The sequence below is a fragment of the Helobdella robusta genome (assembly GCF_000326865.2).
Source record: "Helobdella robusta unplaced genomic scaffold HELROscaffold_39, whole genome shotgun sequence".
Classification (NCBI taxonomy): domain Eukaryota; kingdom Metazoa; phylum Annelida; class Clitellata; order Rhynchobdellida; family Glossiphoniidae; genus Helobdella; species Helobdella robusta.
Genome location: NW_008704865.1, coordinates 1,204,148 through 1,221,013, shown reverse-complemented (window position 1 = coordinate 1,221,013; position 16,866 = coordinate 1,204,148). Strand labels below are relative to the sequence as shown.

Here is a 16,866-nt window from a genome sequence, read left to right as displayed (position 1 = left end):
CTAGATGGAAGTTTGTGTTGCCGGATCAACGTTTATCCTGATCCCATTCCGGCTGTCCGCATCTGATGAGGTTGACATCTGTCGGAGGGATATGTCGTTTCATATTTATTATTAGGTGGTAATAATTAGTTATTCAATGAGATAATTTAATTAAAGGTTATTAATTATAAGCACGCATATTAATCTGTAATCCGAACATATTCCAGTAGCTAATATAATGAAGCTCCGTATCTGAAATCTGCATTCTATATTTTAATATCGAAACTTTGTCAAATTTGTCAACCGCAATGCCAGCAACAGCATCATCCAAGACATCGCCACCATCATCGTCATCTTGATCATCACTACATCATCACCGTCATTCATTCACGTACATCTTCATTATCACATCCTTGTCCAGCGTTGGTGGCTTCATCTTCATCTCTTCTCTAAATCATTTGTTTAATTTCAATTTATTTCAATATAATTCAATTTGATTTAATTTAATTTAAATCGGTTTTATTTATTTTCCATTTTCTTATAAAAAAAACTTATATATTTGTGTCGATATACAAAAGTACTCTTTTTTATATTGCTATAAAATTACCCAACAACACTTTTCGAATTCATTGTAAATAAGATCAGACATAAGACAGCCTGTTAAGCAAAAAATGTTGGCACCAACACCTAACAACAAGATAGAAATCATGAACATCAGCGTCAACAGAAACAGTTAACACAACAATTAAACCGAAATAACACGAAACAAACATTAACATAGCAGCTAACACAACATAAACGATTAGAATTTTTTTCCACAACTTACGCTCCTCCAGATAAGAATAACAAATATAAGATGGAAGAAGATATAGACAGAGCTGAGTATGCCCAATGCGATTCTGTCAATCATGATGCATGTGGCACCTGGTGGCCTTGTTGACAAACACTTAGTGGCAACGTTATTGTTATTGTAATTATTGTCGCCATCGTAGTCGCTACTATTGCTGTTAGGTGGCGCTGCTGTTGTCGTTACTGCTGCTGCTGTTGTTATGCAGTTTTGGGAAGATCTGATAATTTTGAATGGTTGGTTGGTGTTAAGTTATTGAATTAAGTTAGTCACTCAATCTAGAGTTGCTAACACGCACGATATCTTCCTTCTCTAGTCTCTCTCTCTCTCTTTTTCTCTTTCCTCTTTCTGTGTCTTTTTCTTTCTCTCTTTCCCTCTCCTTCTCTAACTCATTTTTTCTTTCCTCACTCAGTCTATTCTCAGCATAAGAACATTAAGCCTGATTAGCATTAAAAACCATTCCTAGATCTGAGACCACAAACCTATTCTCGTCAACTGAAAAGTGATCCACCGACTGCAGAATTGTAGTTTTACTAGCAACATTAACCATTGAACTGTCTGTTGTTGTTTTTGTGGCGGTGACAGCAGCCACAGTTGCGTTTTGTGAAGCCGTGGTTAGCGGTTGAACGTAAATGCAGTTGGTAATGTTGTTGTTGTTGTTGGCGTTGCCCTTGGGTAGGTTGGGGTAGATGACCGACCCGACGAGGGCATGCCAGATGCAGATGCAACACAAGATGACCATCGAACCCAAGATGTATTTGTCCTAACAGCAGTGTTGGCGATGGTAGGTTGTTGCAATGCATCAACAAATAATTGCTCCGATGTTTGAAAATATTCACTTCAATTAATTATATCAATTATAACGAGATAACAAGAACAGACGACACAAAAATATTGTACAGAGGCGACAAAACTATATAGAAGACATAAATTATCACCTTCCTATCAACAATAACATTCAAAATATCACGACCGAACTACAAAAAAGTCACGCAAACTCTCCTAAAACTTCACCAACCAAATAAGTCAGATAGGAAATCTTGGGCAGACTCTTATTAACAACAAACTTAAAAGTGACAGTGGTAAGAAGAAGCAGGTAGGTCAGCTGCAGACGAAAGTGAGGCGTCTCGAGGCTAACGGTGAAGGTAGCAAAGGCCAGGCTGCAGATGGCCATCTGGTGAATTTTTTATGTTAATTTGGACAGTTAAAGTTATGAATTTGAGCTGTTTTAATTTCCGTCTCAAAAATAAAAATATATAACTATTAAAAAATTGTAATTTGTTAAAAATTTGAGAATATCCATGGAGTCAGGTACCATGATGACGATGATGTTCCAGATGAAGAACTGTGGCCTCCTGCTTGCCTTCGCTGCAACACTTAGACCTGGAAAGTCCACGAGCACTTTGTTGATCGTTTTTGAGACTGTTCTGTTCCAGCACAATTTCTTACATTATTTACTCATTACAATTTCTTAATTTATTATCTCGTTATTTACAATTTAATAATTATTTTTCATGATTAATTGATGAATGTCCCCCGCCAACGTACCTTCTCCAGGTCGAGACATTCTGCTCCAATGACCATTCCTGTTCCGCACTGAATGCCTGGGCGTTTATACCACACCTGGACAATTTTTAGGGAGGTAGTTATGGAGGAGGGGGGGGGGGTAGTTATATGAATCATCACGTGATTTTTGTATTTGTTTCGAGTGAAAATTTTAAATATCACGTGACGTTTTTACGGAAAACTTGAAAATTTTGTTTCGTTTTGCACTTCGTGATGTTGATTGACAAAAGGTGTAAATAAATCGTCACAATTATTTATTTTTTTAATAAATAAAATTTAAAAATAAATAAATAAATTATGTACAAATGAGTTTTTAAAATGTATATATAATATAATGAATAATCGCACGAATGTTATATTTATTTATTCACGTGCTAACTTTTCAAGTTGGTCGAGACTTAGGTCAATCATATCAACTGACAGTTCGCTGACCACGGTCACCGTTAAATCCTACAAAATAAAATTATTTTATATTTATAATTTATATATTTTTAAGTTTTAAAATTTAACTGGTGATTTAATTAATTGTAATGTAATCTTTGCTATAGGTCTTTCAATCTTTCGTCAAGTCATTAATTAACGTATCGTTCATTGACTTGCTTATTCAGTAATCCAGTGAGCTAACCATGTTATATTCAATTTTTCAATTTTATTATTATTATTTATTTGTCAATCAAACAGTCGGCCAGCCAGTCAATTGGTTATTCATTCGTTCGCTCATTCGTTCGTTCTTTCGTTCGTTCGTTCGTTCTCGTTCGTTCATTCATTTATTCATTTCCTTAACCAATCAAATTTCCAATAAACCAACTTGATAATCAAAAGGAAATTGATTGAGTTCCATGAATTCGAAGAATGACCCATTGACCCTTCTGATCTCAACGACGGTGGCAAGGTGGTCTCGGTCAAAGGTCACGTTGTACGTCACACTCACTTTTGGGTCACCTTGACATTTTTATTTTTATTATTTTATCTATTGTTCTGTTAGCTAGTGAAAGAAAAATTGTAAAAAAATTAAAAATTGTACCTAAACCGACATATTTCTGCTTTTAGCTCAAACATTAACAATTTCTCCCCAATTACACAGCCCATCTGTGAAATCTGCGCCAACTGAGCAAACACTAACATAAAACTTGAATGTGTGATTGATTTACATTAAATTTATTTCTCTTTTCCAGACCTACCAAAGCCATAGTTGAGTCAAACTTTCAAGTTTTTTTTTCAAAGTTTTTGTGAAAAAATGTAAAATATTATATGAAGGGTACATGTGTACACGCGTGTTCAATTAATCATTTAATTAATTAATTAATTTAGAAAATTACTGACCAATTATATTTTCAACGAAAAGCCTCGGATTCCAGTAGGAGCTAAAATCAATGTTCTTACATGACACCTGTGATTGGACGTTGTCGCGATGACGTCAGAGTGTAGCGTGAATGTTATTGGTTAGGATTGATGGTAAGGATTAATAATAATGATACTAATACCAATTTATTGATTGAAAATTCCAATTCATTTGATAATATAACTATAAAAAGATCAACATTCACATAGGCATTTAAATCTTTATGCACACGCACGCACATACACACGCACGCACATACACACATACAAATGCACATGTACGCACGCACACATGAAGTAACGAATGCCACACAAATTAGCTATACAAACTGCATCCATCCCATCCATGTAAATATGTTGGCTTGCACTGACCTAACACAAACTTGCACACACACATACACACACACCCATACAAATACAAACACACACACCTACACGCATACAAACACACTCACACACACACACGAAAAGGCAATTAAGTTAATGAAGCCAAACCAAACGGACTGAGAAAATTAACAGCAGGTGTAAGATGACAATGATGTTGGCGATGATGATCACAACGATGATTTTAATGATGATTTTGATGATGATGTCACGATGATTATCATTTTATAATAACATGTTTTTTGTCGTCCAAAGCAGGCTCCCGCCATTTTGATTCAATAAGTACTTCCGCCGAGTACCTATGACGATGACGTCATCATCAGAAATTATTTTTTAAAATTCTTTAATTATTACTTAATAATAATGTTCATTGTTGTTATTTAATAATTCAAATAAAAATAAATTCTACTAAATAAATTTTATTTTAATTTGACTATGTTGGTTGATTGAACTGGTATGTTAGTTCAGAAGCGTATCCATAAATTTGATTTCTGGACCTTATTGTTCGTCTGACAATCATTTTAACAAGAAAGAGTAAGCTAGATTATTAAAAAACAAATTTTTTCCTATATTATGATTATGAAAATTTTGTGAGTGGAAAAGGATTGCAACCCTGAACCCTCCCCCCCCGTGGCCAAACCACAGCTGACCTGTCGTGTATGGTGTCAATGACACCGATCTTCATGAAAACAACCCTCAGTTTGACGATTTTCTGGATAGATGGTTGATCGGTTGGTTGGTTTGGTCGGTCGGTTGAGTGGTTGATTGATTGATTAATTGGTTGGTTGATTGATTGATTGGCTGGTTGGTTAGTTACTTGGTTATTAAATATTAAAGTTAGTTTCATCATCGTGGTGATGATAAAAAAAAGTTCATTGTCGCCACCACCATCATCATCGTTCTCATCATCACTCTCATCATCATCATCATCATCATCACTCTCATCATCATCATCATCATCGCAAATAACCGACGTGAACCGACTTTCTCCGAGGATCGCTCCTTAAACTTCCCATTCGGGATCTCGACAAATCCCACCGACGATCTCGTGTTTCTGCGCATCCGTGATCTGCTGCCATACTGCGGAGTCAGTCCGAATGCTTTTTGGTGGATTAATTAACGTCATCGTCAGCGTCATCAATGGTAATGAGGTGGTGTAATGGTTAGAGGCGCCTCAATTTTCTGCTGCAGTCACCGGGTTCGATTTCAAATGAATGCTCGTGTAATTAGTAAAGTAGAATTAGTAACTTGTATGAAATGCTATTCGTTTATTGTATCGCTATGGCTGAATAGTTAGAAGGATAGGATAGGATAGTTAGCTTGTTCACTACAAAGAGAGATCCATGTCTTTTCTTGGAATATGTCAGATCAAATGTAAATGTTGTGCTATAATATAATTCAATCAAATAATAAACTGTAATAATTTAATTATAATAAGAATGAAATTTGTACATGGATCTTCCATGATGTCTTCTTCCATAATGTTCTTGTCATTATTTCTTTCGCTGCTACCACTAATGTTGTTGTTGTTGTTTTGAAGTTGTTGCTGCTGCAGAGTCAACTCGATCGACGACTTGGAACTATCCTTCCTCTGAATTTCAGGATGCTGGTGGTTGGAAAACCTGGAAAAATTCACTTCAATGTTCTTCCCGTTAATTTTGTTGCTACCCTTAACGCTACTATTGCTGCTGGGCAGTTTGTTGTTGCTGCTGTTGTTGAGTGAATCGTCCAGGTTGATGTTGTTCTGGCTGGCGTACCATTCACACATCGTGATGAGGTGGGCCTTCAGAGCAGCGTCCAGCGATCTGACGGCTGACGTGAGGTCCTGAGGTTTGAAGCTGAGGTCCAAGTCGGTCGAATTGCTGTCAAAGTCGTCGTCGCTGTTGTTATTGTTGTTGATGGTGGTGGTGGCGCTGATGTTGTTGTTGTTGTTATTAATGTTATTAGCGCTGTTGTGAATGTTGAAGAGTTTGTTGATGTCTTCAACTTTGTTGCTCGAGTTGATCATATTTTTTTGGGATCTCTTAATAGGGTAAGTTAAAAACTCTTTAAAATGTCGCGTGATGCATTCTTTAATGTAATATTTATCTTTAGAAACAAGTATGAACAACAATAGCGAGAATGATAAAAAAATAAATTGACGATTCAACATCAAATTACAAGTAAATGATTCTCTTTTATATATCTTTCCCTGGCCTTCTGGGTGGGTATTTATATAATTTAATACATGCGTGTAGCGAAGTGCTTGTATGACTGTGTGTTTGTATGTACGTTTGTATGTATGCATAATATACTATTTGTATGTATGCATGTACGTATGTGTATCTGTATATGTGTACATCTTCAATGCTTGTACTCGAGATGTGGAGTAACACTCAGGTATATATGCCTGACAAATAACACTGATAATCACTTTTTAACATTGTAAGTAATTAATTGGAAGTTTTCTATAATTTTTAATCAATAAGTTTGTAACAATTTCTGTCTATTATAGTAAACATTAATGTTGTGCTGTATTGTGATGATGCCTTTGTAGATCATAACTCATTGAATAGGCAGTGAAATGTGTGTAGGGTTTGAACTGGATCCATCCGGCTGGATGCTGTTGATATGGAAGTGTTTGCGTCATTTTATCCTAATTTTGACTCTTGAGTCATAAATATTCTTTTTTTAGCAATTATTCGGGGATCCCTTGCATAAATTATAATAATTATGTGACGCCAACACTTCTCTTGTTATCAGTATAGTAATGTTTATAATGGGGCAATCACAATTTAAAATCACGTAAGATCGGTTATCAAGAAACTCAATCAAATCAACTATAATCAATCAGTAAATAATTTTAATAAATTTCATCGCAATATGTCTTCGTCGTTAAGTAATATTTTCGTTCATCGACAAAACTTTTAAGCCACGCCACATTTTGAGATTACTTTCATTTATATGACACCATATTGAAGGTAGTAGTAATCAAATAGAAGCTGACAGAATTGAAGTTGACTACAAAACGCCAGAACTTAGAAGCATTTCAACACGTAATTCAGTATGTGATTTTAACTCGTAAGCAATAAAAAATACCAAGACACTAATAAGTACTATTTACTCCTAATAATACTGAATAACGAGACTAGGTACCACATCAACTAATAAAAATAATCAGACATTAATTATCTTCACGGTCCACTGAAATTAAGAGATAAGAATAGTGAATCGATAAGCATTAGCCATGCTTCAGTTGAATGGGAATCTTAAAAGAGATAATGGATTGGGAGGAGGGAGCGGGGAACATCAAAATGGGAAATATTCGATCTTTAGTGCACCGCACTGCATTTGCGCCGCTTGCTCATCGGCGAACAAATTGTTTTCCAGGTGCTCATCAGGTGTTCCTGATTTCCATTCTTAAATTCTTAAAACTTGACTACAAATTGAATATTACTGGCTTGTTTTACTTGAAGATGTGAACCTCGGACGGCACTGCCTAGACGAACTGTGCCACATAAACAAACAGACGCATACTAACATACATAAAGAGAAAAACAGATGAGAGAAGAAGAGAAAGTGAAAGAGAGAAAGAAAGGAGAGAGTTGAAGAAAAGAAAGAAAGATAAGAGAAAACAAAAAAAATATGAAGAAATAAGCGAAAACAGATAATAGAAAAAAAAATATGATCGTTAAAGGAATGAATATAAAAATGGCAGGCGAGTTAACGAACGACGTAAGAGGAGCAAAAGACATCACGATGTGGACGACATGCATACATCACTGGCATCATCAGCTGCTGCACCTGTAGTACTCCAATTCAGGTGAGGGTGCATGCTTCTTTAAATTGAACTAATTAGTAAAAAAAATGTCTATGCATGGCTTGGCGTGCTTCACATCGAACGACTCGATAAATTTTTCCATTGTGGTTGAATGAATGCGAAGTCTTTAGAAAAAAAAAATATTAGAATGATGCGTTTTAGTTGTTGATTACATAACTAGTATTTTTTTTTATAAAGTGTGAAATTTTTGTGGTAATCATCATTCCTCGGAAAATAAAAATGCTGTCTTTCCAGTTTATTTCCGAATGTAAGGCAAATTTGCATTTGCTTTCTGGTTGGTAAACATGGATTATTCATTTTAAACAGTGCATTTTAATGTATCTTCAACAAATTTTGAAAAAAATCAATGAAATTTTACAATTATTTAAATAAAATTTCTTACTAAAAGAACTTATTTTATTGTTTTATTAAAAAAACGTCTCTAAAATATTTGATAAAATTAAAAAAAAATTTTCTGATAACGTGTGATGGAGTCGACAAGCGTCGAAAATATAAAAATGAGATAATACAAATTTACAAATATATTAAATAGATTAAAAAGATTAAGATCGTAAATTAAAACTTTAAAACCAAATAACACATTCGAAACATTTGCTGTTACACTTAGCACATATTTTTACACGCATGTGTCCAACTCGAGATAACGTGTAAAAAACAGCGGCCCAGTTACAGACCTTTTTGACAACAGAAGATAATGAAGTTTCCAATTTTGTGTCAAGGTAGACTTAAGAAAGATCGATATAGGTGAGTGGGGGTTGAAGGTTCCCAGGAATCGTGTCCACAAAATATTTTTTCTTCCTTTTATTTATTTCACGGCAGAAATCAAAAAACACAATTAACAACTCATCAATCATTTTCTGAATGAATGAGGTCTAAAGCTTGAAACGTTTTTAAGTTTAGTTGTGTGTGTGTGTTTGTGTGTGTGTGTGTGTGTGGACTGCATGTGCATTTTTCAAAATTTTCAAACAGTATTTTTACCAAGACTAGAAGAATAAAAATAATGAAAACACAGTAAAAAAAAACAAAAGTTATTTATTATCGTACAAAGCCAAATTAACGGAAGAGTTTTATGATTATATAAACAAAAATGTTGCCTCGCTCGTGTATGGTGTTCAACTGATGAACGGATGCTCGCTTCGTCTGTCAGAGTCTCATTTTTTAAAGAAAAAGCTCTGCACACACGTAGGTAGCAGTAACATTTTACTGGACTACTTGCATGCAAAATTATTGCACATCGCAATATTTTCCCATAAGGACTATAACTAAATAGGAGGAGATGTATAACAAATTAAATTCTTTCTGAAGTTTACATTTTTAAACAAAAATTTAAACATTATTAAATCATTTCATAAAACTCCTCCAACTCAAAATTAACAACGCAGACAAGTTTGTTATAAGAAATTAGAAAAATATTTTGATATGAATAAACTATCCATTCATGGACCATTCGGAAAAATAAATCACAGGACATAGAGATTAAATAGACACGACTAAGGCAAAGAACAAAAAATATTTTATTGCAAACCATGTAAACAAACAATATTTGCTGTTAAATGCATTTCCTCACCATATAAAACATGCAATTTCCTAAATGTGTTTTCGTTCGTTTGCACTGAAGCATTTGAATAACAATCATTCAGATGTTACACACTTTCATTTTAGACAGTTTCAAAAAATGCATACGCCTAATAGTTAACTACGTTCCATGCGACATAAGCAAAAATAAAATCAGATAATTTTTTACAAATAAGACAAATAAGAAAGAAAAAAATGCTTGCAAGTGGGTGATTGATCGTTTGTTCCTGGTCAGTTCTGATAAATTTAAAGCAAATATGAATATAGTAATAGTTTCGTAAGTGGAGTTCTAATAATACTGCATTGGACATTACTCTCTACATCTCACTCTCCTTATTATTATTATTATTATTATTATTATTATTATTTATCTTCTCTCCTTCTCTTATCCTCTTTTTCATTTTTTTTAATAGCACATTAATTTTCCTAAACATATAAATAAATATAACGTTAAACACATGTTTCTTTTTATAAAAAATATATGAAGCAAAATACGGCAACAACAGACTATCATCACCATCATCACCATCCATCATCATCAACATCATCATCGCCATCCATCATCATCATCGCCATCCCTCTATCATCATAATCCCATCATCATCAGCAGTAACAGCATTAGCAGCAACATCGTCATTGTTGTAGTTGATGTGAGCCTTTCGATCGTGCCATCCTCTCCATGTGTAGGTAGAAGAGGTGCTTGTTGATGTTGTAGTAGCAGGGATTCTCCTCCTCACTCAGTTCAGGTTGGTAGTGCTGCCCTGTGAAGTAGTTGGCAGCCGGCTGTGGCACTGACGACGAGGACGACGGGGTGGCGACTGCAGGAGCTGCAGCTGCTGGAATGATGTGGTCGTTCATGGCATTGTTGCTCATGTTTGCTGCATTGATGTATGGGTGTGGGTACAAGTTAGCAGGGGCATATGATGGGTGGGGTTCAGGTGACGCCATGATGGATGGGTTGCTGTCCCCTGAGAAATGGGCCTGTGGAAGATTTTGGTCGAAGTAATTTGGTAAATAGAATTTATTCAATGAAATTTATTAGGTAAAATTTATATCATGAAGAATTTATTAAAATTAAAAAATTTGGCAGCATATTATAAATTACAAGCCTGCTTTTAGAGTTCTACTCTTAAATATCAAGTATTATTATTTATTACTACTCACTTTTAAAACGGGAAATTGGTGCATTGAATGACATAATGCTTAATCAGCTGGGTAACACATCGGCATCGAATAGGTAAGTAATTATTAAATTCAAATTATGAATTAATCATACAATTGAATGCTAATTACCTCAATGCAGTTGACTGGATTGCATGCGTTTTCAGAAGAAGCACCTCTAAAAATATTATATTAATAATTAATTATTCATAAATGACATGAAAATAAGAATTAATTGCTGAGTTAAAACAATTTAAAAAATGACTAAATAAGTTATATATATGAATAAACATTACAATAGTTATGAAACCATGCCATTAAAATAACTATGGACAAATCTGAATATGTAATTATATGTTATTATGTTACTTTTCAACACAATTATGAATGAAATTCCTGAATCATAGTCCATAGCGTAGATGCAGACAAAAAATAAGACCTACTCAATGTGAAGTTTGAGAATCTTTCTTGAAATTGGGCTTGACACATCTCCAGGGTCTATGTCCACGGGTCGCTTCTTTCTCCTAGCAATTGATTTATAAAAATTAGGTAAATTAATGTTAAATTATTACTTTATTATTAAAAAGTATAAAATATTTTTCCTAATTTCTAATAAAAAAAATTAAAATAAAATAAACAATTTTCTAAAATAAATCTATCAAAACTTACGGCATTTTCCACTGGCAACAATTTGAAATTTTATCAATTTGTTTCGCAAGACAAAAAAAGTGCTAACTTCACGCACCGAACTAATTTTTTAAAAAGTTTCAATAATTAAAAATAATCTGCTAAAAAAATTGAAGTACAGTACACTGTACAATTAATCAACTAATCAAAATATATAAATCTGAACCTTAGCAAATCATTTGCACGGTGTTGTAATTAATATAAAAATAAAAAATCTGCCTAATTAAATTGTGCGTTCGTTCAGACCTCATCCGATTCACCAAACAAAAAAAAACAGCCGCAAAAAGATGAGATTGTTTACATTGGACAGCTGCGTCATTTTTAAAATTGCATTCAGTGTGAAAGTGCGTTTTGTTCATTAATAAATTAATTGAGAATGACATGCAAATGTTGGTGTTTTTGGGAAGGAATGACTTGAACTGATACCAAAACATTTGTTTGTAAAAAATTATATAAATTAAAAAAAGAAAGTTGCTAATAAATGTTGACTGCTAATGGCATACGCCTCCAGGTCTATGTTAAATTTACGTGTTGTAGTTCAATTCCTATACATAAATTTTGTGATTTGTGTATGGAAATCCTAGCAAGGGGAGGCCTATTTACCAGCATACAACACCTTCTTATGGATTGAAGCAGAGATATGCAAAGAACTTCAATTTTTTCAACTTTTAATTATTTTCAGTAATGTTTCCCCTTGCTCCAAACCACATAACTAGAATAATAGGACTAATCGATCAATTCGATCTATCGGTCGGGCTATTTGTCGTGCTTGGATTGTTGGCTTACGAAATTGCATGGATTTTAACGAGCAAGCTAAATGAGATATTTACTTGATTTAATATGCTTAAAACATTGTAGTAATTCTATTTAATTTTAATAATGATTAATAGAATTATGTATTATTAAATTATTTTTGTTAATTTGAATATAAAAATTGCTTTTGGTCCGGTGAAATCCGGTGGCTTACTGAAGCCGAAGGTTGGCTTAGTAGGATTGAACTATAGTCACCCTTTTTTTTACACTATTCGATCATGTTAAAAATTGGTTTGCTTATGAAATAAACGGCCTAAATAAATCAAAATTGTTATTTGAACAACTATCTTCATTATATTCAATGAATATTTTACATTCAGCTGGTGCTCATAAGAAACTGGCTGCTGAAATCATACGTTGGCTTACAGCAGTGGCTTACAGGGTTTCATAGAACTCTTACGATAGCACTTTTTTGTACATATAATGCTTTAAATAAATCAATATATTCATATCACAATTATTTTTGTCAATATAAATATAGAAATTGCTTTTGTCAGGTGAAAAACAGTGGCTTACTGAAGCCGTAGGTTGGCTTAATCGGATTTTTTCTCATGTATACAATACTATGAGATAAATCAATCAAACAATCAAACAATCAGTCAGTCAGTCGGTCGGTCGATCAGCCAGCCAGCCATATATGTATATATATATATATATATATATATATAAAGAAAGAGAGAGAGAATGAGACAAGGGGTATGCGTAAAAAATAACGTTTCAATAAATAGATAAAAATATACAATACACATACACGCACACACAAACACACAAACAAACTCACACACACATACACACACACACACACACATATATATATATATATATATATATAAAACGCTTGTATTAAAAGAATGCAAGCTTTTGAAATGCATAATGAGAACAACTATTTTTATTTCGTTGTTGTTGTTGTAATTATTATTATATTGTTGTTATTGTTATTCGTTGATGATGGTTGTGATAATGATGATCGTCATCATAGTTAACAAGATTAACAGTATAACATACTTAAAATACATTGACAGAAATGACATGAATGTTTATTGTTCTGCGTATATATGATGGCAGTATGTATGTATGCGTGTATGTATGTTTGTATGTATGTGTGTCTGTGTCTCTTTATGTGTACATGTTTGTATTCGAGATTTTTGTAAGAAAAGAAAAACACAACAGTTGGTTTTATTTGACATCATCAAAAGATGAAAAGTGACGAAATTAAAGTTTGTTAAATGTCAATTTTTTAAAAAGTTCAGATTTTAAACAAACAAATATAACAAAATATCGATCAATAAAAAATAATTATCACGAAACATGAATATTTAGTAAGGACAGTTCACAGCATATCATAATGACTAAATCAACATACAACAACAACAATACACGTTTAGACGACATTTTCCCCGAGATCGGGGGTTGCCGTTTGGCTACCTATGATGAAACCGAAATACCCCTCGACGCCATTCCATCATAAGTAATTTATTTGGCTAATTTTTACGCAGGATGCCCTTCCTTACGCAACCACAGTTATAAGCGGTGGGCCTAGCCTTTGATGATCCAACATCACTCACAAGGCAGTGAGGGTCAGTTTAATGTCATAACCAGGACATCAATGACTATGACTAAATAAACATACCAAACAGAAATTATTCATGCATGCATATATACAAAGTAAATCAGGAAATATCCAAAAACTATATAACGAAAATAAAAAACTAGAAACCAGTCAACATTTTACAAATAAATAAATAGACATTATTAAAAAGATTGTTCAAAAATGGTAACATTTGAGGCGACGACAAAAAAAATTGTAGTTTGTTTTGTTGGTGTTGTGTGGTGCTAAGAAGCGAAAACAAACACACCACAAAAAAAAATATTAAAAAGTCGCAAGAATAGTAGTCAGTCACCTACCTACAACTAAATTACTCTCAGGGCCCTAGCTTACCTGTAATGATAACTCAACTCATTTATTTTACATATTTTAACGTTTTAATTTTACTTGAAGCTTTTAATTTATGTTAATGTTAATATTTTACTTGAAACTTTTTAACTTATGTTAAGCCCTAGCCTACCTACAGTTGTTCAACTCATCTCAATCCCTAACTTACCTATGAATTAAATTAAGTCCGGTAAAGAAAATAGAAAGTTGAAGAGAAACATAACAACAACGACACCGAATGAATGGATGTTGTGTATGTGTGTGTTGTATTTATGTGTGTGCGTGTATGTAAATGTGCGCGCGCGTACCCTCCAGAAACTTCTTCACCCACTAAGGACGAACCTCCATTGCACCGACCATCATCTGACACGCACCGAGGAAATGAATTTTACCGGATACTGAAAAACAGAATTGAAAGAAAAAGTTAATTTTTTTAAATAAAAAACAAGCCATTGAAAAAAAGTAAGAAGCAACTTATCTTACCATGAGATTACCATCATGAAAGGTGCTGACTCCCACCACAACCCACCTCTGATCATTCTGTAGACAAAATTTTTTATTGGCTTAGTAGTAAATGAATGTTAAAACGAAAGAACAAACGAATAAATGATTGAGCGAATGATTGAGTGATTGAATGAATTAATTAAACAATCTATGATTCAATGAATGAATAGAATGAGTCAATTAATGGATAAATGAAAGATTGTGTGACAAAATGAATGAAAAAAATAAAAACAACGAAACTAAACCATACTTCAAAAATCGTCGTTGTTGTTTTCTTCGAGTTGTTATCGGAACGATCATCATGAGACCACCATCTGAGACGTGCTGACGCCCACCACTGCCCACCTCTCATCAGTCTGTAGACAAGTTATTTTTATTAGCTTAGTAGTAAATGAATGTTAGAATCTTAGAAGCAAAAATTATAAAATGGAAATAATGGCAAATAAATAATATTTGAAAATAATAAAGAGAGTAAAATGTAAAAAAACTTACCGTCGTCCATTCGACAAAGGCAAAATGATGAGTGCCTTCCGTTTCCTGCGTTGTCCTCCAAAACTGGTGCCAGTCCTCCTCGAGATTGTTGTTGAAACACAGCCCATGGAATGGAGAAAGAGAAAATTCTCATTAGAAAGCTTAGCGGTGCCTGCATCTTAAATTGCTTAATAAAAATAATTCTATCTACCTATTCAATTACCTTAACTAATCTATAATAAATTGTTAATGGTACGATAGTCGAAAGTTCCCCTTCATTCTCCCTCCTTGCACAGAGGTTTACCGACAGCCAGGGCACCGGATAGTAAACCATTGCCGTGCGGATAGTAGACTACTGCCTTGCGGATAGTAAACCATTTGCCGTCCGGAAGCCGTGCGGGTAGTAGACTATGGCCATGCCGCATAGTAAATCATTACCGTGCAGATAGTAAACCATTGCCGTCCGGATAGTAAACCATTGCCGATTCACCACTGGCCGCCAAGGCTTACCTCTGACAAGAGACTTCGAAATTCAGAGTCTATCGGCTATCGTACCCTCAACTTACCTATTCATTACAATTAAGCCCTAGCTTACCTAAAATTACAAAACTCAAGAGCCCAATTCATTGGCCTTTCGGCACCCACCCCACCACCTACGTAATGCCTTGGGCTCCAACTTAGTAATAATAATATAAAACTTAAACCCTAAATCTATTAATGAGTATGTGTTACAACGTAGCCTTAGCCTACCTATTCATTACATTACGGTCCTAGCTTACCTAAAATTACAAAACTCAAGAGCCCAATTCATTGGCCTTTCGGCACCCACCCCACCACCTACGTAATGCCTTGGGCTCCAACTTAAAAATGATAATGTAAAACTTAACAATTAACCTACCTATCGATACACTTACAGCGTTTTAATTTACATTACAAGATTTTTCCTAGAATTACATTATTGCTTTTAACTACCTATGAAATTAAATTACTCTCAACCTTAGTAATAATAAATTAGAATGTGTAATGAAAATAAAATTACGCTCAAATACTAACATATGTGTTTATGTATGTATTTGTGTGTGTGTGTGTGTGTGTGTAATACGCTGGTGCGTGTAATGTGGGTGCAAGATAAAATAGAAGAGATAAACTTACGCTGCCTACCTATTCAACTACATTAGTGTTGGATGCTCCCTATCTATCCTACCTACAATTAAAATTAGGCCTATCTAACCTACCTATATAGCTACTTAATGTAATTGTGTATGCGTGTGTGTGAGCATTCCTACTTAATGTTAAATTACAGAAAAAAAGAAGAAAACGTATTCCAGTCAGGCAGGTATTCTTTGCCACTGAATGAACGAACGTAGCCTGACATCTTCCATGATAAACTCCTCTGGAAACTTCAACCTGAATGAAATGAAAAAATCCTATTTAATTAATTAATTTAAATGAAAATAGAGAAACGAGCCGCGGTGAAATCCACCAGCCGGAAAAGCCAGCAAACTGGCAAAAAAAGAAACCGTTAAGAAACCGTAAAGTCGGAAGTTAGGGTTAAGGTTGAACGTAGGGTGACATCACAACCATTCTGATCCTCCACGACGAACTCCTCTGGAAGCTATAACCTGAATGAATGAACCTGAATGAACCTAGATGAATGGACAAATCTTATTTATTTAATTAATTTAAATGAAAATAGAGAAACGCAAAGAAGCCGACCGGTCGGCAAAGAAAAGAACCGCAAAGAACGGTATCAATATAGGATTTATGCTCTATATAACTCTATAA

General features: G+C 34.1%; 2 protein-coding genes across 2 annotated transcripts; both read right to left on the bottom strand.

The window, feature by feature from the left end:
* On the bottom strand, nt 1-6,125 carry HELRODRAFT_176768 (hypothetical protein; the record flags this gene model as incomplete). The annotated part of the gene is made up of 12 exons (XM_009024114.1): nt 1-78; nt 375-428; nt 806-1,046; nt 1,309-1,589; nt 1,845-2,000; nt 2,142-2,253; nt 2,375-2,449; nt 2,772-2,842; nt 3,201-3,334; nt 3,716-3,782; nt 5,102-5,217; nt 5,570-6,125. 12 exons carry the CDS (start codon nt 6,123-6,125, stop codon nt 1-3), a joined length of 1,941 nt encoding a protein of 646 aa, XP_009022362.1.
* A 4,020-nt stretch (nt 6,126-10,145) lies between these two features.
* On the bottom strand, nt 10,146-11,347 carry HELRODRAFT_176767 (hypothetical protein; the record flags this gene model as incomplete). Its single annotated transcript, XM_009024113.1, has 4 exons — nt 10,146-10,493; nt 10,806-10,851; nt 11,117-11,197; nt 11,343-11,347. The coding sequence occupies 4 exons, from the start codon at nt 11,345-11,347 to the stop codon at nt 10,146-10,148; spliced, it is 480 nt and encodes a 159-aa protein (XP_009022361.1).
* Between the last annotated feature and the right edge of the window lie 5,519 nt (nt 11,348-16,866).